The following is a 27253-nucleotide window of genomic DNA, read 5'->3' as shown; positions in this document are numbered from 1 at the left end:
GGAAGCCTCAGATGTTCTCGGACAAGAAGAAGGTACATGCGCATGTGCTTGTGCAAGTGTTCTGGCACCTGCTGTTTTTGGTGAGAGCAAATCACTGCATTTAAAGTTACACACGGACTAAAGATTCCTGCTGTGCACACGGCAGTGCCTGGTGGGTGCTCGGTGAGCAGCATATCCATGTGGTGAAAGCATTGTCACCCCTGTAGTTTAGCAGCATAGCCAGAGCGTTGTCACTGCAGCGCAGGCAGGTGCTCGCTGCCCGCCTCCCAGTTAGCCGGCTTCCTACAGCGCAGTGGCACCCCTCCTCCCCACACGCACCCACGTACAAGCAGGTGCTTGCTTGGCTGCGTAGCTCTGCCATCCTGGGCCCTGGCAGCGATGCAAAGCAAAGCATCCCGATGCCAGCGGTGCTGGCACGTGCATGCACACACACCTGTTCGCGTGTGCTGCCTCGCAAGGGCAGGAGCTTGCTTTGCCATTGGATCTGCACCAAACAGGGCTGCCCAACAGCAGAGCCAGAGAAAGGCTCCACCACCCTCAGGTCTCCCCAGGGGCGAAGCACTGGGGTAGGAACCAGTGAGGTGAGGGGGAAACACCATTTTGCATCTGGCACCTGCTCAGGCGCCAGTCTGGCCTGGCAGGAAACACTACGTGTGGCTGAGCTCCAGCACAGTCAGCGAGGAGCCAGTAAGAAGCTGCCCATAGTCATGTTGGGGAAAAGCTCATCAGTCTTTCTGCTACACGCTCCCACCCATCACCGCACATGGTGACCAGGGCAGATTTGGCTTCCTCAGCAAGGACAGACAGGCCACGGGGCCCTGGCCTGTGTGGTTCTGCCCTTTGCACTGGCCCTTCCCTTGCACGCTTGTGCCGTTTGTAGGTGCTGCTCTCTCCAGGAGCTGGCACTGACCCAGGGTTTGCAGTTCCCATGTGGGCAGGGCACAGCCACATGCCTTGGCAGGGGTCTCACACCTCAACACAGCCGGGTGCTCTCTGCAGTTAGGGGCCAGGCAATGTCTGACTGCTGAGCAGTAACTTTGCATACACAGCTATGTCGAGTGCTGCAGAAGAGCGTTACTGCAGTGTCTCAAGAGGCTGGCAACACCCCAGCCTCATCCAGGACTGGTACTGCCACCAAACCCACAGTCACTGACCCTTCTTTTTCCTGCAAACCCACAAGCGAAGTCCAACCTGGTCCTGCGGCCAGCACGCTGGCAGGGGAGGGGGTGCAGGTAAATGTGTTTCCAGCAAAGCCCTGCATCACCCCTGGGCTGCATCCTGCTACATCCTGGGATCCTCTGAGGATCAGTAATGGGCACTACAGCAGGTGGGGAGGGCAGGTCTCAGGCCCCAGCCACCATGGACAGCTTGTGCAGAGCATGGCCTGGGCAGAAAGTGGCTACTGGCTTCCTCCTGCTGGGAATGATCCATCCTTTGTGAAATGGAGGGGACCCAGAGAAGGCCTTGGCTGCAAAGACAGGCTTGGCAGGACTATTCCTGGAGGTGCCAGGGACTGAGGACTCTCAGTGCAGCCCAGTACAGCTGCAGGTGGGCAGGAGGTGAGCTCACGCATGCACAAGGGGGTTGTCGCAGAGGGTGCCTGAGCTCCCTGCCGGCACAGCATTGCTGCAGCAAGTGTGGGGCACTCGTGGCTGGGATGTGCCTGTGGGAAAGGACTTCCCTGGCAACAGGTTGAGGAGCATGTCCATTGCCGAGGGACTCTATGGCCTCTTGCTTACTGCTGAAGAAACAGACAGCAAAGCCAGCTTGTATGAAACCCAATTATTCAAATTTATTAACATCAAGAATTATGCAATGATGCTGTAGATTTTTTTTTTTTATTAACAAATAGAAAACAGACTGTATACAACAGTGACCCCTACAGCACTATGCATCCACAAGGTAAAAATGAATGTGTCCTCCAACATTACCAACCCTGGATTGCTGATTTCAACGTAGCTTGGATTCTTAACATTCGGAATACATGTGATAATACAATTAGATACCCTTCCACCACCTTTATTCATAACTCAATGCACTCCAACGAGGGCTGCTCACTCCCTGTCTTTAGTGCAAGCGTGATATAATAAGGAGTATTAATATATAGTACCATTAAATTAAGTCCAGTAGTCTTGCCACATTGGTTCATTAGAACGTCCTGAAGTAGCGGAAAGTACAATATTCTAGTGACTTTTAACAGTTGCAGGATAGCAGAAATTATAGATACACCCAACCTCTGAAGCCGTGTGTACTCCCCTCCCCTTCCCTGCTGTACTCTGCTTTCCAAAGAGAGCCGGCCTGGCTCTGCTCTGGGGGTGGCTGGGCTTGTGCTCCTTGCCTTTGTAAATGCTCTGATGCACTTCACTGGTGAGAGGTGACAGAACGGCGCTTGCACGCACAGAACCGCGGGATTAACAAAAAGGGCTGTGTCTCGCTCTTTCCACCCCCTCCCTGGGGAAGCGTGGGACCCACTCCCTTCTCCTGCCCCCTTCCCAGCGAGACACACAAAAAGAGGCTCCAAAGCCTGGAGCCTGGGGTTTCAGGTCTCTCACAAACAAGGCGACGACAACTTACGTCATATCGGGATCTGCCAATACACACGGTCACTGCATTGGTTTAACACGCATCGTAATAGGACTGAACGGTTTCCAGCTGACAAAGGGACCGCTTCTCCGGTGACCCCACATGCCCTCCCAAACCCAAACCTACTCAGGAAATAATGGGGGGGGGGGGGGGGGGGGGCGGGGAGGGGAATGCTAAAAAAATAATTGGTAGCTTAGGTCCAGTTCCATGAAATTTAATATTCTACAGAGGACTAAAAAGCAGCCTATGGGGAATGGAGCCGGGCAGGAACCACAAGCCAGCTGCTGCAAATTACCAAGGAAGCTGCACTAAAATGGGCAGAACCAGCAGCGACTGGCTGAAATAAACACAGGGCAGTAAAAAATGTTAAAGCAATAGGATATTAAAAAAAAAACAAACAACCCAACTCCCAAAGGTTTGGTGGGTCCAGTTCTGCCCGGGCAAAACATTAAGACTTGCAAAAAATAAAAAATGAAGAGAGAGGAGATTATAAAAACCACTAGTAACTATTTTACATGTTTAAAAAAAAGATCCCATTCCACCCACCTAAAGCCTCGCTGTGAAATGCAGTCGCGTGAGAGAGGGCGAGAGATGCACATGAGCAGAAATTCAGCCAGAGACTGGAAATGCTTTTGGAGTCGGATTCCCTCGTTTGGCGCTGGGGCGAAGTTCCTAAATGCCGTGGTCAAAACTGGTTGGCATGGAGGTCTGCTGCCTGGGCAGCACCTCCATCTGTACAGAAGGACTGAGGAATGGGCGGCTCTGGCTCAGAGGGACCCGTCTCCACTCCTAGACATCCCCACCGCGACTGGAGGAAAGCACTAGTTACGTTGCATAGTGGTCGAAGCTGCCGAGATACTCCAGTGCCGCTCTGTAGCACAGCTGGTACTGGTCCTGCAAGGCAGCAAGGGGGGAAACGTGACAAGTGGGGATGTAAGGACAGCGGGCAGCAGGATTCACCACCCAGAGGCACCGGCTCCCCTCCCTTCTCCCACTGCCCTAGGGAGGAGGGAACACTCACCTCTGTCTGCACCATGGCTGGCCGCTGCGTCCTCAAGGTCTTCACCGTCTGGAACATGTCCACCACCCCCTCGTAGCGCATCCTCTCCAGCACGATGCTGAGTGTGATGAACACGCCTGTGCGCCCAACCCCAGCGCTGAGCAGAGGGAGCAAGAGGTGTCATTAGAGACCCACCAGCCCCAGCGAAGCTCTGCAGAGCTCCTAGGAGCAGTGCAAGCGTCCCCAGCTCATGGAGCACAGGGACCTGTTCAGTGGGGCCAGGAGAGGCCACAGGGACACTGCCAGCCAGAGGTGCCTCCTCAGCCCCACGGGGCCCACCAATTCTGCCTTGCCTCTGGGCCAAGCTGCTGTGGCACCCTGCCCTGCCCAAGGACTCTTCCAAGGAGCTCAAATCCGTACCACCAGGTCACTGGGTGGGTTAATCTAGTCACCTGGCAGAAAGGCTACCGATGGCACCCACGGACGTTGCCGCCTCCTCGTCACCTGCCTGCTTCTTGACAGTGGTTTAACAGGGGGGGCAGGGGAGCTGGCAGCTGCCGGGGTAAGCAAGGTAGGGGACATCTCCGAGGACTGATAAAGGCAGAGGCGGGTGCTGATCTGTCCTCACTCACCTGCAGTGCACCGTGATGGGCCCATCCTGCCCGAACTGCTCCTTGGTCTTGTGCACCTGCCCGATGAAGTCGATGAAGCCCTCTCCCGTCTTTGGCACTCCCTGCTCAGGCCAGTCTGTGAACTGGAACTGGCGGATGGTCCGTGACTGGCCGTCCTGCAGGGACAGGGTTGTTAGACATGAGCAGTAGGTGAGGGGCTGCTCTTGCTCCCCTCAGCACTGGCGCTGCTGACCTGCTCTCAGACCCCCTGGCCCAGGCCAGGTGAGAGGGTGCACAGGCCATGGAAGAGCCCAGGCAGATCTTTCGCCGAGTGTCTGGGGCCTGCCTCTGCTCTCCCGTATTCACCCCAGGGTGGCTGAGCTGAGCAGGGCTTTAGGCCCCTGCAGCGCCTGTTGGGTCAGTGCCCTGGTCCTGTTTGGGGCGCAGCTGCACCCCAAGACCACGTTTACTGTCACACAGGGATCCTGTGCCCAGTGAGATGCTGCACACAGAGACTCCAGGTGCAGGGCAGCCCATGGTTAATCCTTGCCTGAGTGTGCGGCATAGGCAAGGCAGGGTCTGGTGCTGATAAAGATCCCCGAGCTGCTCACCGGGGCTGACACAGCTGGCAAGGAAGGAACTTGTGGTGAGAGGAGCAGCACGTGCAGGGCAGTAGCCCTTTCTGCCTGCAGTGCAAGGCAGCACCTTGCTTTCCGGTTCCTGCAGGAGCTGTGGCACACTCCCCCCACTGCTGTGGGCAGGACAGAGGTGGGGCAGAGGCACTGGAGGCAGCAGAGCTGGGGAGCCAGCAGTTGCACTCACCCTGGCATCTGTCACCTTGAACTCCCGGAGAATGTACTGCGGCATGTTGTACTCTGCCATGGGGTCCACCACGAAGTACTGGTACCGGGCAGAGCGCTCTGCGGGCCAGTACTGATGGCACTTCTCCTGTGGATGAGGAGCATGGTAAGACATTAGTACTGACAAGCCGCTGCATCTCCCTCCTGCTCCCTGGGAGCCTATGTGGCTGTGGGGCCAGAGGGTCAGCCACAGGACCAGCCAGAGGATGTGCCAGGGGGAGGCTGGCCCAAAATGGTTGGTGCTGGGGACAGACTGGGGTGACCTGAGAGGCTGTGTGCACAGACAGAAGCCACACAGCCCCCTTTCTCCCCGCGGCAGGACTCCTACCCGGCCCATCTCGCGTAGCTTTGTCAACATCACCACGATGGTGGAGTTGTGCTCCCAGAGCATCCGCCAGAAATCCTCCGTGGTCTCGGCTAGTGGTCCCTGCGTGGCGATGTAGGCCTTCTGCTGCCTGTGACAAACATAATGGTGTTCAGACCAGCTCCTGGGAGACAGGCAGCAGCTGCTCCCGGGGGCCGGTGGGCTGGGAAAGCTGGAGGCAGGGGCCCTGTGCAGCAGGGAGCAGGGCTGACAACACAGCTGCAGGAGGCAGGTCTGTAGGACTAGCCATGGATTCTGTGGGAGGGATGGACCTGCCCAGCCCATGCCTTCTAAGTGCTTCCCACAGACGCAGCGAGCACCACCAGGTGCAGGATCCGGCAGGGCTGCTAGTCCTTGCTGGGGTGACAGCGTCCCCAGCAGCGCTGCCGCACTAGGTCCCTTCCCAGCACCCAGCCCCGTGTGAGCGGGCTGCCAGCACCCACCCGGGCTGGAGGGAGAAGCTGTGCTTGGGGCCGACCCCAGCCGCAGCCCCGGGCTCCTGCGCTGTCGCTCTCTGCAGCACTCGGGCAGCACGGAGACCATGAATGCCATTGCGCCAACTTTCCTGAGGCTCAACATTTGTCCTCAGTTCTACCGCGACACAGAGCATCTCTCAAAACGCTCCGTGTGACAGCAGAGCTTGACCTGCCCCAGCCTGGGCCCTGCCCTGAAGAAAGTGGGCTCCGAGGGGGGCCCCGCTCCGGTATGTCGGTGCTTTGCCCGGCCGAGCGCCCAGTGCTGCACCGCCTGCCACCGCTGGCTGTGGGGACACGGCCCTGCTGTACCGCTGCAGGGTGCCGGAGCCCACAGCAGCGGCGGCACCCCCACCTGGTGGCACCCCCTCAAGCCGGGTGGCACCCCACCAGCCCCTAAGCCAGGCGGCAGCCCCGCAAGATGGGTGGCAGCTCCCCAAGCCAGGCAGCAGCCCCCCAGGCCAGGCGGCAGCCCACCCAGCCTGGTGGCAGCCCCCGCCATCCCAGCCCCCTCCCAGCCCACCCAGCCCCCCACCTCCTCCCTGGTGCTAAAAATTAATGAACGTGCTGCAGGACAGCTGTCATGTGCAGGATGAAGACAGGGGCTGCCTCAAGGTGGATTTATAAGACATCATAAAAAGCAGGGAGCAGGGGTGCAGAACGAAACCAAAGAGCTAATAAAGATGCAGCATCGGTGGTGTCTGCAGGACCTTGGGCCAACTGATCTCCTTAGATAATACAGAGAAGATTGCTCGGTTCAAAGGAAAGCGTGGGAAGAGATAACAGCGCTCTTTTCGGGGCTGGGGCAGGTAGCACATGAAATGGTACCACCTGCCGGGCTGGCAGCCCTCCCTCTGTGGCACCACCAAGGGGCAAAACCAGCATTCCTCTTCACCAGCTCTGGAGCCAGGACACGGTGTCTGTCAGCCACTGGGCGGCCGGGGTGGGCGCGCAGGCAGGTGGCCACATTAATGACGCAGTGCTGGACGGCTCAGAGCCACACAGGCAGGAGGGAAGCAAGGCTGCTCTGTGACAGCTTTTCTACAGCCCCTTCGTCCTTCCCCATTACTCTGTCCATCCCTGAGGGAGCCTGGCTTGCTGCAGTTTTGCTGCACTGGGATGCTCCTTGGGTTGCCCTGCTCCCCTTCTGCTCCCTGCCCACACTTGCCTCCATGTAGCCCTTTCCCCTGGGAACTCTTCCTGGGCTCAGCCGCTGGCAAGGACAGAGGCACAGAGTCGCTGGCCTCGCCGCACCAACATCTGTTCCCTTTGGCAGTGCCTGTTGCTCCTGGGAGGTCACCAGCCCATAAGAAGCGTTTGGCCAGAGCCAAGCTGGAGGAGGACTGTGCCACATTCATCATTGTAGCCCTCACTCCTGCACTGGGTGACCCTCCTGTGACAGTGCACCAAGAGATGACAGCACCGAGCCTTGTACACGCATGCTTGCGGTTTGGTCTGCATTAATGTCTGGGGATTGGCGAGGAAGCCTCGTCCACTGGGCTGCTTCCCTGCATTCTCTCCTGGCACTTAGCATCTGAGAATGTGATGCCAGCAGTTAGATACAGAAACCCTAAGTATTACTGCCCCACCAGATCTTAATTTGTGCTTTCTAAAAGGTATCCTGGGAGGGGTGTAGAACCCAGTGATGGGGTCCCCAGTGTCCAGCACCAGCCCGGCCTGAAGATCCACAGACTCCCCCCAAAATGAAGACATGGGACAATGAGCCTTGGGCTGCTGCCTGTATCAGGCACACTTCTACCTCTGGTTGCTACAGCTAGTGAGAGGGGGCAGGTTTGCATTAGATGCTAGAGATATACGTGCCAAGTGATGCCTACTAGAAGATCCTATAAAACTCCACAGGAACCAGCACAGCCTCCGCCCCAGCCATGTGGGCATCTGTCTACAGCAATACAAGCCAGCCTGGCAGCACTCACTAGCAGTCTTCACATATCGTTACTATACGCACTGAAGTGTCTGAGAAAATGGAAACAGGTAAGATGCAACAAAGTGATCCCCGGTCTACCTCTAGGCAGCCAGGACCAGTCCTTGGGAAAGAGGAGAAGGCAGCTCTGCCCGGGTTCCCAAGCAGGCAGGACAGGCTGGCCCAGGCACCTAAGGTGGCCCTTACCTGTACCCATCTATGAAGCTGGCGTTGATATAATCGGAGCCCTCGACACCCCGGATGGGCTGCAGACAGACTCTTGTCAGCTCATATGGCATGATGTTCACGAGGCGGTTCTTGAATTTGTTGCACGGGAGGTTGGCACTGATGAAACGTGAGGTATGTGCTTTAGAGTTGGCCAGCAGCTGAAAGAGGAGGAGACACGTCAGACCCCTGCTGGGGATGCAGCATCTGGGGACAAAAGCAGGACCCTGGCAGCAGGGCAGGCAGGAATCCCTCCAGGCATGCACCCACACTCCCTCCTCAGACTGCGGGACCCCCCTGTGCTGGCCTTCTTTCCGGACCAGACAAACGGCTCTGCCACCAATGAGGCTGCATCCCTCTGCGCTATTTCACAGTCATCAGTCTGGTTTTCGGTACCATGTCAGCCCCGCTGCCATGGCACTGCACACCTAGGCACGGCGGCACGGCCTTGCTGCTGACTTTTGGTGCACAGCTGTAGGTGACAGCAGGGGAACTACGGCCCCAAAGCCACACATAGCCGAGTGGAGACCCACAGCAGCAATCTGACCCACAAAGGGCCAGGACATGAACCATGAAGCTTTGTTCCTCGCTGAACCAGGGACATGCCTGGTGGTGTCAGGGAAGGAAAGCTTTCCATCTTCCAACAATGTCTTGCTATTTACTTCTCACCCCAGAAAAAACCAAGAAAAATGTGAGAATTGTGACAGTTTTAGGTAAAGAAAATCTATTTTGGGTTACCGTGAGACATTTCATGGTTCTCTTTGAGCCCTGTAAACTGGAGTCACGGCAAATGCGTTACTTAGATCTGTTGTCAGAGACATTCGAACAGAAGTCTCTCTCTTTTTCTCTTGCTTTTTTTTTTTTTTTTTTCTCTCCCCAAAAGACCCTCTCCAGCATCTCCAGAGCCACCCTTCTTGCTCTGTGTGGCAGCTGGTCCTTGGCAGAGGCTCCCTGCCGAAGGACAGGGTTGCTCTCTGGGGAGTGATGTGGCCATGTCAGGCCCTCCCATATCCTGCTCCCCAGGGCTTCCCGTGCAGTGGACGCTGCCAGGGCACAGAAGGGGGCAAACCTTATTACTTTTCTAAAGAGACCCTTGGAGAAACAGGAATTTTTTGCCTATCTTACAACAGAGTAGCTAGAGTTTAGCCTAACTCTATGGCTCTCTTGAGGGTTTTCTCAGAGCAAGAGCCACCATGAGATGCTAATGCAGTACGATCTACTGTCCCAAGCCCAGGACATCAGCAGCTCTGGTAACCGCAGGACAGAGCTGCTCAGCTATTCCCAGTTTACGCTGGAAGTCAGTATATCTCCTGCTTCTTTGTCACTTGGAGGGAATCCCCAGGGTGAAGCTGTATAGCTGCAGTTCAATTCACCGCCTGCATGGTCTGCTGCCTCCCTGCGTGAGCTATATTCCCCTGCTCGATTTCACTGGACTAATGCACCTCATCTGAGAATATGGGCGCTTACCAGAGCTCACTTCCATCTCCAAGGCTGTAATAAGTATCTGCAGCTGGCACTCACAGATACAGAGAGCAAAATGTCGGTTTGGCTTCTTAAAAACAGTGTGCCTTAAAACACTGCCTTCACCAATTCTAGACACCGAGGCTTGGTGTCGAGGTGGTTAAAAGATAACAGAGCTCAGCACTGAAGAAATGAGACTAGAAACGTCTCACATATTTAAATTGGAGCCATTTCCAGACAAGTTGTTCACAGTAACATCAATTATCACTAACACGATCTGCATCTGATTTCAGATGCAGCTCCCACCGCACAGTGAACCTAGAGCAGAACGTGCTGCTGAGAACTGCGCATCCATCTGCCTTTTATATCCTCCCCAGAAGCTGCCAATCCAGGGGGAGCCATGGCCAATGCAAGCTTTACAATTTAAATGTATTTTAAATCACTGCCTACCTGGTTTAGAAACACACAAAAGAATAACTATCTGTAATGATCCACGGCTCTCCTCTCCCAGTCCCTGGGCAAGCGGCCCCGTGAGGCTGCGTGGGCAGAGACAGGGCACCGGGGAAGGGGGATGCTGGGGCTCTGCCACCAACCTTGAACTCCAGCTCCATTGCAGTAACGCTCTCGCCTGGTGGCACCTGGGTCAGCTTCTGGATGTGAGCAAAGAGGTTGCGTGCAGGCACCTCGGTATTGCCACATGTGGCTGCCTCCAGCAAGGCCTCATGGATGAAGATATACTGGTCCTCTGTCTGCACCATGTAGTTGCGCTGAGAGCGCATGCACGTCACGTGGCCATAGATGTCCACAGTCTTCTCATGCTTCATCCGCTCCAGCATGGCATCAATGACAATGAAGCAACCAGTTCGGCCCACACCAGCACTGTGGGAACAAAGCATGCAGCCCGAGGTGACACCGTTTCCTATAGATGCCACGCAAGCTCTGCTCTTGCTTCAGAGAGCACTCGGCCCTAGAGTGCACAGAGGGGAAGGAGTAAAGGCTGCTCCTCACGGTGAGGGATAATGAACTGAGCCCCAAACAAGAGGTGACAGGAGGAGCGAGGGAGAGAGGCACTAGAGAATGTGGGAGGATACTCAGCCCTTCTGCTGTCCCCCTTTCACTGACGGAGCAGAAAGGATGTGGTGTCACTCTGCTGGTCCCTGTGGTGGCTGCCAGCACCTCCACGAGGGAAGGAGAAATATGTTTAACGGGCAGGGGAGTGACAGCGTACCTGTGCATGAAGTCGGAAGACGTGAAGTCCAGGCTGGGCCCCAGCACAAGTGAAGTCCATAATTTCAAGCCTGCTTATCTCTTAACCTAATGTCACTGTTTCCTAACCCATAAAATGAGGACAACCAGCCCGGGGGTCACACACATCTGTGCCGAGCCCTTGGCTCTAGCACTGGATGCCTCTCCACATCTGCTGGAAGGGCAGTAGCAATCCCCAAACTATTCACCCTGAAAGTACCCTGAAAACAACAGACACGCTGTCGTGACATGTAAACACAGGCAGAGATAGGGAGCTAGACATCTCCTCATTTATGGTGTAAGACAGATCCTTAACAGGGCTTTAATACAGCTTGTTTATGTGTTAATTATACCCCACTCCCATCTGAAACAGAGCATGAAAGAAGAGCATTAAACACTGCTGGTAAGGCGTATGCTGGAACAGCAATGATGGAGTGGTTTGTTCAGTAATAGTCCCCACTCGGCTGGTATAGATAAATCTTGCCTGGATAAGATGCTGAGCCTTAGTAGACTAATATTTTGCTTAAAGAGCTGCCTTTCTACCCTGCAAAAGAGTTCTACTGTAAATACTATGTATGAATGTTTGTAGAGGTTGTTGCATGTGTGTCTGTCAATGATGAGCCTCTGAAAGGTACCACCTACTTATGCTGGGCACAGATCACTTCATTTTTAAACGGTACTTGTGGTTTTTCAGGAAAAGTGTTTTCTGAGGCTCTCCACACAGCAGTGCTGTTTAGTCTGACAGAGCAGTAGCAGTACACGTCACCACTGCTGGTTGCTGTCCTGTTCCCAGCCCAAGCAGGCAGCGCAGGTTATGCTACCATGAACCCCCCCTGCAGGAACAGGAGACTCCACTTTTAGCTGGACAGGTTAAAGCTCCAGCAGCCAGAAGGCACGCACGCGCCCAGGTGCAGCTTCACAAACACACAGTCCTACCTGCAATGGACAACCATGGGCCCAGCATCTGGTGGGTTACAGGCCTTGACCCGTCGCAGGAAAGCTAGGATTGGGGTCGGGTATTCTGGTACCCCGTGATCAGGCCAAGCCATGAACTGGAACTGTCTCAGCTCTCGCTTCTCACTGGAGCCATTCTGTGGAAGACAAAGAGGAGTTGTTTTGCATGAGAACAGTCTCATCCTACGACCAGAACCCACTGATGGGTTAACAAGGTACCCAGCTGGCTGGTATGTAATGCTGTGCGTGATCGTGCATGTATTGGGCTTTTACCACTGAAAATTTGGAGGCTAAATGTAGGTTTCTTGCAAGGCGTCTGTAAACATAGATGCTCTGTGGAAAGCCAGCTGATACAGAGAGCAGAGCAGCTCTGCAGGAGTGAAGCAGACTGAAGGGAAGGCGACAGACTCCCTTCTGCGCAGCATGAGGTCAGTACCCACGTACTCACTGCACGTTCAGGGAAAATGGGCACTGGGCATGGAAGGGCCGCAGCAGCCAGCTCCCCCTGCTCCTCTGCATCATGGGTCTCTCAGGGATCGCTGATCAGCCTGCGTCTGCAGAGACAGCCCTGCTCCTGTCTCGGCTTAGCTGAGTGATCTATGCAGCAATGCGGTAAGACTGGCTGGGTGACTGCTGGGGGTGAGATGCCTTCCTGGGGCGTTGAGTGTGTCCCCATCGCACGCTGCTGTGCTTGTGGCCCAGACTCAGTCACGCACAGAGGCAGCCTGCTGCAAAGCCTGTTTGCATTGCCATGACACACCACTGCTAGCAGTGTCCCCAGGGATTGCCAAACGCTAATGAGCTACGCAGCAGGTAGGAGAGAAGGGCTTGCACACGTGTCAGTGTGACCCCTCCATTTGCATTATTAGTGACAGGAGTGCTAAAAATTCACCGCTTCCCACGTTGTCCCTCTAATGGGAGGACAGCTGTTACATGTACACCCAACAGAGGCAAGCACGGCCCATGCTCTGGGGCCCATTACAGGGTCTCAGTGCATACAGGAGAGCAACAGGTGTCCTGGCCAAAATCCAGTGGCGGCCAGATGCACAGCCTGCAGCCGGTCTCCCATCGCCGCCCAGCTGTGCGTGTGGACTAGCCGCACCTCGGCCACGCCAGGCCCAGCCGATGGGCTCTGCCTGTGGGCCCTGCAGCACCCTGCAGCACCGGGGAGGGGCTCTGCACTACCTGGAGGAGGAACGGCCCAGCCAGCACCATACCTTGTACAGTGCAAAAGTGCGGACGGTGTAGGTCGCCAGCTCGACTGTGTCCAGCAGAGTCACCTGGATCATCCCATAGGTTTCAGTACCCCGGCTCGGCCAGTACTGGTCACATTTTACCTGCAGGGAGGAGAGGAAGGGTCAGCGCTTGGCTGCTGGCTGGGGCATTTAGGGTGAGGATCAGGGCTCTGCCCCTCAAAGGGTAAAGACAGAAAAAGTCACTGTGCAGGGGGGCCCCAAACACATAGATTTCCTTCTCCTGGAGTCTCCCAGTCCCCAGCAGAAAGGCAGTATTGCCCTGGTCTCCTTTCTACTAGATTCATATTCAAAGAGGGATTTTTTTTTTCCCCTGGCGCCACTGGTGGGAAGTGGTGAAGAGGACCAGGCTACCAGACACAGCAGCAAGAGCAGCACCAGGTGTGAAGACTGTGTGCAGCAATTGCTAGCAGTGATTTGTGCCTCCTGTAATTTTCTTCTCTACCTCCTGTTTGGGAAGATGAAGGTCTTCAGGGCTATGCTTGTAGCATCCCCCTGTGGGAGCTCCGCCTGGACAGAGAGGTCAGCAGCTGTGCGTTGGTGGGAGGAGAGCTGGTGAAGCAGGGCAGGGGAAGCGCTGGTTTCTCTGGGGATGGCTCTGCTCAAAGGGCAGCTGAGGTGAGAGAGATGCAGCCTGTATGCCCCCGCACCAGCTTCCTTCTATCCCAGCTTGAAGTCCAAGTCCTCGACCCACAGCACTGAGCTGAGACTGGACAGAGCTCCGAGTCCAGCATGGTACACAACAACACAACAACAGGCAATGCCTTTCCCCATAAATACCTGCCAGCTGCCCCCAGGCAGCTAACCACGCTGGTGAAAGATGGGATGCGGTGCATGCCAAGCCTCCAGCCTGGATGCAGTGTCCACAGGCTGACCCTGCCACTTTTTTTGCATTGCCGTAGGCTGAAGTGCATTGAGCGTCCCTTGGAGGTGTCAACCTGCCCTTCTGGCAGGTGGTGCATCCCAGGAAATCTGCATCTCCTAGGTGTTTCAAAAACTGCTCCACAGCAAGGCACAGATGCCAGCTCAGACACAACTTGTTCTCCCTGTGCGAGGAGATATAGACCGTGGCCCAACCAGCCCTTCAGCCCCTTCCTGCAGGCAGGACTGTCTCATTGTGCTGCTCCGTAGAGACCCATGGCCTTTCAGCATCCTTTATTTTCCTCCTCCCAACTCAGCAGCCAGAGCACTTTGAGCTGCTGGTTGCGGCTCTTGCTGCAGCCCACTTGGCAGGGAGCCCTAATACATCCCCAGGGCCCCATCCCTCTGCCCCCTTCATCTCCCTGTGCATCGCTCCCTGCTCACCTGCTGATGACCACCTCCTCCTCCTATTCACAGCTCAGCATCTGCAAACTACTCCTCCAGTTTTGTTCTCTCCAGCCCTGAGCTCCCTATTTAATTTGGCACCCTGAGCATCCCTATTTCATCTGGCACTGCGGTGCTGCGCTGCCTGGCTGACAGGAGGAAGACTTCATTCCCACCCATGTGCACTGCACCGAAAATGGTCTCCCGCCCTAGGAGAGAGGAGTGAATGGAAGATCATCTGTGCTTGTCAAGGAATAGTAAACTTCATTATTAACCGAGCGTGTTTACAGGGGAATGTGTGGGAAGGGAAACAACAGGCTTAATTAGAAATCAATGAAGTTCCGCCTTTTAATTGAAGGCACTTTAAGCAGGGTGGGGCTTGTGAGAGCTAAGAGCCCTTATCCTGTACTCTGGCTGGTGGAGTGCAGCAACCTGGGGTTGGAGGGAGGCAACTGTCCCTGCTTTTTTTTGGGTCTGCTCTCAATAAGCCCTGCCCTGGCAGAAGAGCCTGGGCAAGGTTGCCTGGTGGGTACTGCAGGCACCTGCAAGCCCAGAGCAGCTCTGCTGCCTCCTGCCCAGGATCTCCTGCCCTTCGGGCTGCTGTGCTGCCTTGGATCTGTGCTCCCAGCATGGCAGGCCCTGTGCAAATCTCAGAAGATTTCTCTTCCTCGCTTGGCACAGAGCAGCCTGTTATTTTACGCTGACTAGCTGCAGAGCGAACAACTCGGAGGTCGCAAACCCTATTTCACAGCTAAACTGATCCTATCCTTACAAGCAGGTGGCAGCTGCACCTCTGGCTATCTGAGTTTGCCTTGCCTGGCTCGGGGATGATGTGACTCCTCTCTAAAGCAGGTAAGGGGAGGGCAGAAAGGCATCCTGCAAATGCTGGGGACAGCTGCTTGCTGTGTCTCTCTTGGTGTGATTTGCAGGGGACATTGCAGAGGAGCAGCACATGTCCCCGAGCCTAAGCCCACACCTCTGGGAGAGTGGCCCCCTCCTGCCAGCCACGTGCTACAGAGCCATGTGTGCTCAAGCACAAAACAAACTTCAGAGGAGTTCCCTGTGCAGGATAATAGCAGTGCCTGGGCCGGTAATTGAAAATTATTTATTCATGACCAGATAAGAGTCAGTCACATTTTCTGCCAAATTTACCCATAATGTTTATGCCCCATTTTCAAGCTCTGTAAATTTTATACTGAAGCCGATGCACTGTGGCACTAAAGCAGATAAGAGATGTTTTCTTCTGGCAGTGCTTGCTTCTCATTAACTTAAGGAGCATGGTAATGTCCTGAACAGCCATTTATTGCAGCTTTGCTGAGTGGTTCCTGTCCCTCCCCTTTGATGCCCTGTGCCCAGGAGCAGCCGGGCACCTCTCCTCAGCTTGAGAGCTGTGCTCTGCTCCCAGCCCCGCACGCAAGCTCCAGATGGCATCGCTGCCAGCGGGAGGGCTGCAGCGGGATGTGGCTGTCAAGCCTCTCTTCCCCAGAGCGCCTGAGCACCAGCCTCTTTGCACCCCTGCCTGGGGACACAAAGCGCTAGAGGAGATCACACCCCAGGGATGGCTGCTTGGTGCTCTGGGCTGGGACGGAACAAGCCATGGCACTGCTCTGGGAGACCTCGCTCTGCTGGGCTCTTGGGGATAGCCCAGGGTAGGAGAAATCCTGCTTTAATACCTCTCTCATGCAACGCACTCTGGTAGGGACACGCCACGCTTGCAGCTTCGGGAAAGCTAATCTACAATGTGTGTTTCTGAACTGCCACCAAATGATTCTGAAACTGATTGTAAAGCTTTGAAGGCAGCTAAATTGCACAATCCAGCCATTTCTATCCTTTATGTGCCTCTCGCTTTGTGAAAACATGAAAAAGGGAGGATGATTTGGACCATCAAGCCAGCTAAAATTGCAGACCGTAAAAGCTGATGCTCTTTAAAGATTTATTTTTTTTTCCCCCTACAGCTCAGGAGCCCTTTAAAGCAGTGTTACCCCTACAGGGCTGCAAAGCTGCTGCTGGTCCTGGTCGGTCGGCTTATCTACAAACAGCACTGCCGAGGGGTCCTTGGGGAGCTCGCGTGGGAAGGTGGCAGAGCCTGCTTGCTCTTGCCATGAAGACCTGCTGCCCACCCCAGGCTCCACAGCTGGAGAGACAGCCCTGTGCTGGCGCTGAAACCCCTGGGCAAGGGGACTTTCAAGCAAGGTCATCCGTGGGTAATGCTGTGACACCATGTGACCGCCTGGACAGCGCTGTCCCACTGCAGTGTGAACATCGGCAGGCAGCAATGCTGCAGGGACCCAAAGGGTTGCATCAGATGAGGTTTGAAGGCTCTGGAGTGGAGTAAACTGTAAAACAGTGACTCATGCCGAAAGCTGGGAGTAATGGGCAGTGAGCGGGATCTTCCTTGGTTCCAAAAAGGTACGCACCTGAGTGAGCTCTAGTCATCACCAAAAGGGTATGAGGAAAACAGGAGCAGGAAGGTGGCTGAAAGCTGTCCTGCCTTGGAAGATGCTGGAGAAGCCAACAAAAACCCCAGAGAAAACTGCCTCCTGCAAGTTCACATCCCAGCTCCCCACCAGGGCCCTCCTGTGAGCGGGTGCCCTGAGGCACCTACAGAGTCCAGCAAACAGGGAAGCCCTCGCTGTGGAGGGGCTGGTTTGACTCAGGAGTGGCTGGGCTTCCCCATTGCCTCCCCTGGCAACCTGCCCCTCCTGCAGTGCCTGAGAAAACTGCCCTTCTTGTTAGTGCTGGGGATGTGCCAAAGAGCCAGCAGGGCATGGGCAAGTGGTGTCAGGGAGTGAATGCTAGGATCTGGGTCCAGTCGGGTCAGCCTAGAGCCCCCTGAGCAGCACACCCAGTCAGGCAGGCTGCCTGCAGCTTCTGCGAGGGCTCTGGTCACCACCTGCCCGTGACAGGGATTCACAGTGCCCGTCCCATCACCAGAAGCCTGACCACGTGCACTGTATTTGGGACAGAAACCAATACCACAGGAGGTAATTGCAGAATGACATGACAGGGAGCGTGCTGGAGGGAGATAACGCACCGCTCAGCAGCAAAGGCATCTCAGGCAAAGACAAGTGCCTGTGGGGTCAAAGGAAACCCGTTATCTTTGAGAAACAGGCACCTTGGAGTGCCTTCCCTTAACTAAGCAGCCTAGAAGTTAAGTCAGGACTCTGGGCATGGATTTACTTAGCAACCTAAAAGGGCTTTTCCTCGTACTTCAAATATACGCTTCATCACTGAAATGTGAAAGCACAAGAGAGTCCCCATATAACCCCCAGCTGAAGAGAACAGTTGATCAGCACCTTCTGATCTTGCTTAGCCCAGGTGCAAGCCCTGAGCCGCAGGACGAGGCAGGTTAATTCACCTGTTTGGACCGGGCAGGTGATGGTGGCCATCAGATGGAGCAGGCAGGGCTGTGCAGTGGGAGGCACAGTGCAAAGCTGGGGTTGGATCTCTAGAGGCAGCCTGTCTCCAAGAAACAGTTTTCCCCTGCAGGCTGTAGGGCATTTGTAAGAGCCGGGGAAGCCCATGAACAAAGCCTATTTTTGTACGCAGAAAAAGCAGATCTGCTTTGCCATGGTGATCAGTTGTTCCAGCTGCTTCCTCCCAGCCAGCGTGAGCTAGGACACCCCTGCGAGCATTTCGGTGCTAAAGCTTTGAAACGGAGGGAGAGCGTGCGGGCAAAAGTTTTAACTAAACACAAACTTGACAGTTTCTGCTTCTCAAGAACGAGCTTATTGGGCTAAAAATAACCAGTGCTTCACAGCTTGAGTGCACAGCCCCTTCTCCTGCTGTTGGCATGGCAACACTAAAATATTCTGCAAGTACAAATGCTCACTGCTAAAATTTTACTTTTAGGAACATACTGAATCATGAGAGGCAGAAGCTGCCTCCTGCTTAGGCAGGCTTTGCCTGAAGGGTTCATCTGGGCATGGGAGCACTTCGGTCACAGCTTATGAGCTGCTGCTTCAGGGGGTGAGCGGGAGCCTCTGCCATGAGACACCATAAGCATCATCTGCAGCAAGGGCTCCTGCTCCTTTCTCTCCACCTTGTGCCGTCCCCATGGTTTTCAGGCAGCTTTGCATTTATTACATCAGAATATCTAATCTTGGCAGAATGAGCTGATCATTTATAAATGTTATCATTGGACAAGGCACAAATTAGTCTTGTTATTGCAATGAGACCCCGTCAGCCATTTCCCTGCATCACCAGAGACACCAGGGCCCTGTCAGGCTGCAGGACGCTGCTGATGCCACCTACCCATTGCAGCTTCTCAGACACAACCCCCAGGCTTTCGGGGACCGTCAGCACTCCCCATCTCAGAGCTTTCTTTTCTCCCTTTGGCACAAGTGATGTGGGCAGAGAAAGGATGGGTGTGCATGCAGACACACAGGCAAGACAGAGGTTAAAGAGCAGCATCGACAGGAGGTTTTGCCACCCTTTTGTCATACAGGGATATGCTTACAAGACACTTGTTGCTGGGGTGCCTGCAGCAGTGAGCCACACCAATGGACCTGCCTCTCCCTGGATGCCCTTAGCTCTCTCTTGCCCCTGCCACCAGCTCCAGAAAAGAGAGGAAACACACACTGTACCCTGGATTTCTCCTCCAGCCTGGTCATCATGACTATAGTTGCTGTTCTCTGTTCCCACACCATCCTCCAGAAGTCGCTGAGGGTTTCTGGCAGAGGTCCCTGCGTGGCGATATAGGCGTTCTGCTTCCGATACCCATCAATGTAATTGGCATTGATGTAATCACTGCCTGGGACTCCTGTGGAGAAAGAGGGTGAAGCGTTGGTTACTCCAGGGGCAGCCCATGACCCTGCTGCCTATCACTCTGCTGCCCTCTGCAAGCAGGGGAAGAGGCTGGCACGTTCACAAGGCTCTCGACAATCTCCTTTACAGGGTGATGCCAGAATCTCTCCCAGGATACTGCAAAGGACAGGGATGGTGCCTGAACAAAGAAGAACCCTTTGTAATTCCCACATTAATGCAACAAGCAGGCAGCACCAAAGCAGAGAGACAGCTGCCACCCGCACACAAAGGGAAATTCACAGGCAGGAATATTAAGGAGCGCATTTGGCCCCAAGCAACTGATTGAAATAATTGTCTTAAATTCACTAGCAATTTGTTATGGTCCTACAGCACCTTTTAAAAATGAGGCTGCTTCATTAGCTTGTCTCTGTTAGCAGGGGATGTCAGGAAGGGATGTCCTCCCACCCCTCCTGCAGGAACAAGTACCCCAGAGGAGCCAGAGACCTTCCTCCCACCACCACTGAAACCCTCCTCAGTGTGAGACCCCCCTCTGCTGCCTGCTGGCAGAGGCTGCTCCAACTCCTACTCTGCCTCCACCACTTTAAGGAAAGGACTTTCTTGTAAAGGCCTTTAAAACACAAACATACAGTTAGTAAAATAAATGGCAAAGCACAGGCCTGGGGCTGTTCTTCCAAACCCTGCTCAGCATAGGCTGCCCGGGCTGCAGGGAGAAAAAGCAGCAGGTATCTCCTTGTCTCCCAAGGAGAGTGCATCTGCATTTCATTAGAGGAAGGAAATAAAGCTGGGGGTCTCCCCCTCACCCTTCTGTCCTGGGGAATTTGCTACGCGTCCCAGCAGTCTCCAAGTCTCCACCAGAAATAAAGTGCTGGTGGCTCTGGGGAAGCAGCAGCAGCTGGAGTGCAGCACCCGGCTCCCTTGGCACCGGCGGCGGCGGGGACCTGGCAGGGCGCTTTGGGAACTGTTCCCAGGAAGACACAGACACTACTTATGGCAACTGAGTCAGGCTGGAAAGCAGGGATTCCCCCATGTGCTCACCCCACAGCTGTCTAAGGGTTTGCCCATCATCAGGCATGCCAGGCCTCTGCATAGCTGCTGCTGCTTAACAGGCCTTGCTGTGAGGGACCCCCTCCTCCTCCCGCACAGGATGAGCAGTGCATTAGCATTAGAAAAGACTTCCATCTATCTCAAGAAAAAGGATGCTAGTGACTGCAAGGCCACCAGTATTCAAAGCCAGGTCCCAGTCACTTCCCCAGGCAGGGGTGCGTTGAACTAGCTGCATCTTCCTCATTCCCTCACAATTGGGCTCAGTACTGACATGCAGAGCAGGGTGCTGATTTACAAAACAGCGGGAATGGGTGAGGTACCAGGCTTTGGTACACAGGCTCCAGCTCCTGTGCGCAAGGTGACTACAAAGCAGGCACTAAAAGCATGTATTAGCCAAGACTCCAGAAATGTGGGGCCACTGGGGTCAAGTGCTATGAAAACCAGGGCCTGCTGCATCTCCCATGGAGCACAGGGATGTATGGAGCCTGATACCCCAGGGGAAGGGGCAATGCTCATCCTGTGCAGCTCTGGCCACTTAGTTGGAGCAAACACTGACAAGTCCCAGAGGAAGATACTGGCCATGCAGTCGTGTTGGGGCACAGGGTGGTAGGGCTAACAGTGCCATGTCCCACCACATGCTGAGGAAGGCAGCTAAAGTCACACAGGGGGGCAAGCAGCAAGAAGGGAGGCTCCTGGGACCAGCAGAAGCAAGAAGCAACCATATGGGGCACACTGCTCTGAAGACAGTGGGAAAGCTGGGGGAACTCTGCAGTGTCTTTCCTCTCTTCTTGCCAGCCAGAACACACATTTGCTCATACTGGTATGTTTCTTGGTGTTTGTCCCTGCTCAGCTGAGAACAGGGATAAAGATGGTCCCCTGCCACAGTCAGGTTCAACCGTTTGCTGCGGTGCCCACTCCGGAGTCACTCTTACCATCAATGGAAGTCAGGATGACTCGTGAATGGTCATAGGCGATCACATTTGCATAGCGGTTTTTCGGTTTATTCACTTCCAGGTTGGAGTTCTCCCAGGTGAACTGCTGCCCGGGATCAATGGACTGTGGAAAGAAAGAGGAGGAGGGAGTCAGGAGTGATTACAGCACAGCAGGATGCTGCAGCTCACGTGTTTCAGTCAGTAAATCTGCATCCCCCCACATACCTCTCTCTAGGCCAGACACAGCTTGTGTGGGTGTCCCCAGCAGCAGTGTCAAGCCAGACCACACTGAAACCCACGCCCCCGTGGGACCTGACTCCCATGACCTGCAGGCAGAGCAGCCCCTCACTAGGGCAGCTTGCTGCAGATGAGCCTTCATCTCCACTCTGGCTGCACGCTCATCCTTTCCTCTGGAGTTACCCATCAGCAGAAATTTGGTCTTATGCCAGGACTCCACAGAGACCTGACTGCGCAGTTCTTGACCTAGCAGTTTTATTAGCTGTTGAACTGCAGTCTCCTGAAATATAGCAAGCCCTGGGTGTCTTGTGCCCCAGGAGCTTTAGGTATTAGCGTCCTGCAAGAGCCTATGAGCTTTTGCCAGGGAATACTCATGAAAATTGATAGGTTACTATCCATTGCTCCAGCTACTTATGCAAAGTAAACATCTCTCATTTGAGTTAATACAGTGACAAAGAACTATAAACCTGGAGACGAGATGCGCTTATAAATCTTGGGCAAAGGCCTGCGCATTCTGCAGCTGCCTGAAACGCACACATCCTGATCCCACCTATGTCCTGGCCTCCCACACCCAGTGCTTCTCTCACTGGCGCACCCGGTGCATGGCTCCTCCATGGCCAGGCAGCCCTTTCCCAAAGCCTTTCCTGTTGTTTTTGTCCATGCATGAAACAAGGTGAAAAAGGACCATCCCCAAAGCACCCCTCTGAGATAGGATGGTCTCTTTGAGAGATATGTGAGACAGCTGCTCCACGCAGGGACTTGGTTTGCACATGCAGCCTTGGGCAAGCCTGGGACAGGCAGCTAGAGCAGAAATCAGTCATCCTGTGAATCTCTTTGCCCCACAATTACCAACACAGTCAAAGCCTTCTTAAAATCACGCTCCAGCTCACGGTCTCTGAAGCTTTGCTGGCCCACAGGCAAAAATACTGAGCAAAAACAGGCCAGGGGAAGTACTGCACGTTATTCTCTCTGCAGGCATCCACGTTCATCGCTTGGCAGAGAGCCATTGCAGTAGGTTTCTCAAGCTGTAAAAATCCCACAAGACCGTCAGCTCTGGATCAGCTGTGAGCAAAAGGCTGAGCCGGGAAGTACAGCTCTCTGACTGGGCTCGCCTGAACGGCCCTCACGGTCCCTCTGCTCAGCCCCACCAACCGCCACCTGTGCACAAGGTGACACCCATCGCTGTCCCCTACCCTCCTGTGCCACTGAGCAGGCCCTTCCCAAGTGGCTGGCAGTGGGTGCAGCCACCCAGCTTGGGCACAGAGCGCAGGCACTGCCTGCGCCAGCCCCAAGAACAGGCGCCAGCCCCAAGGCAGGTGGCAGCCGCCTGTGCCTGTCCCCACGTGTGGCCTGTCCCCACGTGTGACCCGCGCTGCCAGCCCACCCCGCAGCAGCAGGCTGCCTCCAGGCAGAGGGGCCGCTGCTGACGAAAACACACAGGAGGATGTGACATCACAGCGATGCTAATAGGTAGTTTGGGAAATGTAGGATGTAAATAGACATTTCCTACAGAAAACCTGTAATTTTCTATTATCAGCGTAATAAGCAGGCAGCAGCAGCGCTCAGAGGCCCTGCAGCATGGATGGTGGGAGTGGAGGCTGCAGGCAACGCTCCTGGCTGGAAACCCACAGGCCTGGCTGCCACGGCCCCTGCACGCTCCTCTGCCCAGGCACAGAGCTGTCCCGGTGCAACTCACGGCTCTCTAGGGCACTTCATTTCCTTGAGGCACCTATATTTTGGTTTCAGGACAGGCTGCCCACTGAATCGGCTCTTTGGATGCTCTCCTCCCTCAGCTGTGTGGCAGGGATGACTGCTGCCCACCTAATGGTGGGGCTGAACTGGAGAAGGGCAGTAGAAATGATCAAAGACATGAAAAGGTTAAGAGGAACAAAATGCATAAAGACTTCTCTGTTTGGAGTAGAGCTGAGTGACAGGGGTTCTGATACCGATCTAGTCAGTCTGGAGCACACGAAGGAGAAGCACAAATAGACGCACTAAGGAGAAAAATCCACCCATGCCTATTAAAGACATAAATAACACTTCTTTGTCAAAAAGGTGGCCTTAGTCTGCACAGACAGCCCACGCAGAGAGCTGGCTAGCTAGTGATGGAGCTGAGATTGGCCCTAAAGGTATGAGTGAGCATCTTCTTGCCGCTAAGGAGAGACACAAGAAAGCACCAGCCCTGCTTGCACCTTGTGAACACTCACTCAGTGCCAGGCACAGGTGGGTGCTGGAGCGAGTCCTCCCTTCACAGCAGAGGCAGGGAGAGCTCAGTGCAGTTGTTCGTGCTCAATCTACGCTGTAAACCACTGCCAAAAGGCTGCAGGGCTGCCCAAGCTGTGGGGTGCAGTGTGCAAGTCTGTGTCCTGCCACTGTGGTGGAAAGGGTTATTTCCTGGCGGAAGAGGAGGCTGCCGAGAGCCCCCAGAATCGAGGAGCAGCATCAAGGTGTTGCCATTAGGGTTAATTGCTTTGATGTGCAATGAGGATGTGCAGAAATGGTCTAATCATCATCAGCCTCTGAAGAGGGCAAACAGGTGAGAAAGTCAGAAGTAATACAGCACCTGAGTGCAAAGAGGCTGTAATTAAATACTCCTGCAAATTAGTGACTCATTTAGAAGTAAAATGATTTAATTTAAACTCTGGTGATGAATTAATGTACACCTGTTCCCCCCTTTAAGGCAAACAAATGCGTAAATACATGGGAGGATGATGGGCTGCTTGGACAGCAGTTGGAGCAAGTCTTGCCCCACCTCTGTATGATGCTCTGCAGCCCCTGACTGGCAGCACTGCCTTGTCTCTCCTCTTTGCTCCCCAACTTCCTGAGCACTGGGAGTCTGCTCAGGTTCCTTTCTGGGGCTCACAGGAATCAATGCTTCATCCCCAAACTTGATCAAAGTAACACTTTAAACGCATCCTTCCTAGAAAGCAGAAGGTCTGGGAAATTGGAAGGAAATGAGCCAGGAACAAACTTAAAAGCGCCATGACTTTTAGTTTTGCTTTACTTTAAAGTGACAGGGGAGATGTTGTAAAATAGCAAGTGCAAATTAAGAAAAAGCCCAATTAGTAAAACTCCTCTTTCCCAGCACAGAGGTGTAAGGAGCAATCTCTCCAAAGCAGCTCAGGGAGCCCTGCTGCTACTGCCATCAACACAAAGACAGAGCCACTGACACGGGACTGGAAAAAGGCTCTTTCCTCGACAGACTCAAAAGCACTTTACAAACATCTTGAAAACATCCCTGGGTGCCAGTTTGTCTCTCAGATATTGTCCACCTTGGGTTTGCTGCTCCCCTTCCTCAGTGCAGCTCCAAACCCCCTCTGCATGCGGAGCCCCTGCAGCTGCCTCCTGGCAGGCATGGGCAGGCAGCCCTCTGGGGCAGCACAGCAGCTCGGCTGGCCCTGGCTGGGGCAGCCAAGGAGCTGGGCAGAGGCGGCTGCACAAGGGCACGGGGAGGGGAAGGCGCTGGGGCTGTGAGTGCTTCCCGGCCTCATGTGAAATCAACCGCATTAGCACAAGCATTGACCACTGTCAGTCTGCGCTGCGCCTCAAATGAGGACATAATGCGTTCCTGAATCAATCGCTGGCAGCACTTCAGCCTTACTGCTCTTATTACCGGAACGTGAGCGCTGCGTGCCTGCCAGGCAGCTTCCAGGTCAGCCCATTAAACACACAACATGCAGCTACCCTGGGTCCAGCACCTCCTGGGCTAACCAGCCCCAGGGACCCAAGCACCTCTCCCACTGCTTAAGCTGCTTTGCCAGGGCTGCAGGCATGGCAGACGCAAAGTCCCTGTCTGCCTTTAAGGGAAATGCAAACAAACATGGGATTTGGGCAGGCCAGCAGTGTTTTTCTCTCCGTACAAAACTATGGGGAAGGGGCTGCAGCCTCCCCACCACACTGAGAAGCGGGAGTGCAGTCAGATCTCATGTACCGTTTAAAGATTACGAAGGACACTGCCTGGCTCTCATCACCTCCAGCCTGCTCTGCTCCCAGGGGCCATCCACTGGAGGGACATGCTGAAGGGACTAGGCACAAGGAGCAATGGCCACAGGTTGCAGTTTGGACGTAAGGAAAAAAATCTTCCCCTGGGGAGGTGGTGCAGGATCTAGCCCAGAAATGGCAGCGGCCACAAGGGAGCAGGAAGCAGCCCTAGCTGGAGCCAGTCTGTCCCGTGTTTGCTAACAGCAACAAAAGGGACAGCAGTGCTCGGCTTGCTGGATGCCACAGTTCAAGTGCAAGATGCGGTGCATATGTATGTGCACGCCTGTTTCAACCAGTGCTAGTACCGACCCCCCCTGACCCGACACGGGATCCTGCCCCGCGTCCGCAGGCTGCAGCATGGGGCGGCGGCCCACAGGAGGCGCTCCAACACAGCTGCAGCACCTGCCACAGCCCGCGGATAAATAATTCATCGATTCAGCCTCCCTTCTACTTATTTAATTCCATTAATCCCACACTGTAAATTCACTGTAGCCCTCACTGTACACTAAAAATGAAATATTCTCCTGGAGTGGCCAGGCCGGTTGCTGCTGCCAGACCCTGGCACTCCGCTCCCCCCAGCTCTGCTGCATGCCTGGGAGAGCATGGTGGGGCTGTGCCATACCCTACACCCGAGCAGCCTGCAGCAGTGAACTGTGCCTGCAGCCGCCTCAGCTCCCAGCACCTGCAGTTCAACCTCTCCTGTTGCACCAGGAGTACGTGGAGGTCCCGTTGGAATTGCTCCCTGCCCATCAAGGGTGAGGGCTAACCTGCAGCTCAGGAGCCTGCTCTTGCCGCAGCCGGTGCACAGCTTGCTTTCTCTGTGCTGCCTTCGTTGCACGGGCTGCTTGGCCATGCGGGCTGGCAAACTGGTGTGAGCAGCATCATTTGTTCTCCGACCTGTAGGAATGGAGGCCAGACGGCTCCAAGAAAACTCTGCCACCCTCCCTGCTCCCTCCCCAGGCATGCAGGGAGGTGCTGACAGGTCTGGTTTTGTGTCACCTCTGTCTAGGTTACCCTGCTATCGCTTGCACAACCAAAGTGAACACCAGACTGATGGCTCTGAGCCAGCTGGCCTCAGTGGTTAAAAGTGCTGTTAAATATTTGCTCTCCGCCTGTGGTGCCACTGCTCCCAGAATGTGAGCCATCTATAAACAGCCCTGCACCCCACCGAGATGTTAGGCTGTCAGGCTGCTCTGCAAAAACACTTAAAATGCAACTATTCCAGAGCACAATCAAAGAGCAAATGGGCCTTGGGGGTTCACCTGTGATGCCTTTGTCCCTCAGCTCTCCCTGCTCAGCTGTGCTATGCCCGCTCAGGCAGCACTAGCATGCCATAGGGAAACGGGGTTGGGGCCTCCACCTTTTGAAGTGCTGGGTCACCAAGCGGCTCTGCACAGGTCTGGGGCTCACACAGTCCCAGGGCAAGTGCTGGGCCTGTATCATCACTTCCTGACTGCAGTTGCACAGAATTTGCAGAGCTGTGGTTCCTGCCCCTCGGGCTCCCGCAGGGGCTGCACAGCCTGCTTCCCTCCCACCTCTGCTATTTCCACATCCACTCTGTAGATCCCCTGACTCAGCAGCCCGTGCCATGACCATCCTGCCCTCCAGGACTCCCATCACAGGCCTCAAAGGGAGCTGTCACCTTGCCAAATCAGCGCACATAGGGACCAGGATGAGAGCAGACCCACTGCTGCCACAATCCTGCCCAAGCAGCTGCTGTTCTCTGCAAACTCAGTCCAGGATTTTTCTCATGGGCATTTCAAATGGGAATGACTGTACTGATCCCCACATGCCAGCAAGGGGCAACCCCTTCTGCTTTGGGGTCCATCCTAGTGTCAAACACCATATGAGCCTGTCATGCTCACAAACTTCTAGCTGATATAAGTCAAATACAGCAGAATCCAGGGGAAAAAAATTACATGCAACAATCAGCTACTTAATAGCTGCTTCAACATGAAAAGTACAACTGATTGGTGCTCTCAACCAGCCATGATACTTCTTAAGAAAGAGAAATGAGAAAAGAGAGGCTCATGAAAA

The 27253-nt window shown here is 54.6% G+C and overlaps 1 protein-coding gene across 14 annotated transcripts in view; it reads right to left on the bottom strand.

Moving 5' to 3' along the window:
* Window positions 1-1767: 1767 nt before the first annotated feature.
* PTPRF (protein tyrosine phosphatase receptor type F) overlaps window positions 1768-27253 on the bottom strand; it is a 391845-nt gene continuing 366359 nt past the window's right edge. For all 14 annotated transcript variants that reach the window (XM_040609901.1, XM_040609900.1, XM_040609907.1 and 11 more), the window contains 11 exons: window positions 20999-21122; window positions 18842-19017; window positions 12915-13034; window positions 11680-11834; window positions 10092-10377; window positions 8020-8198; window positions 5383-5509; window positions 5017-5142; window positions 4216-4370; window positions 3605-3740; window positions 1768-3477 (listed from right to left, as the gene is read on the bottom strand). In XM_040609901.1, the coding sequence (XP_040465835.1) occupies window positions 3409-3477; window positions 3605-3740; window positions 4216-4370; window positions 5017-5142; window positions 5383-5509; window positions 8020-8198; window positions 10092-10377; window positions 11680-11834; window positions 12915-13034; window positions 18842-19017; window positions 20999-21122 (1653 nt within the window). In that variant the 3' untranslated portion in view covers window positions 1768-3408. The remainder of the gene's footprint in view (window positions 3478-3604; window positions 3741-4215; window positions 4371-5016; window positions 5143-5382; window positions 5510-8019; window positions 8199-10091; window positions 10378-11679; window positions 11835-12914; window positions 13035-18841; window positions 19018-20998; window positions 21123-27253) is intronic.

This window comes from Falco naumanni, chromosome 11 (assembly GCF_017639655.2).
Source record: "Falco naumanni isolate bFalNau1 chromosome 11, bFalNau1.pat, whole genome shotgun sequence".
Lineage (NCBI taxonomy): Eukaryota > Metazoa > Chordata > Aves > Falconiformes > Falconidae > Falco > Falco naumanni.
This window is presented reverse-complemented; position numbering and strand designations above follow the sequence as displayed.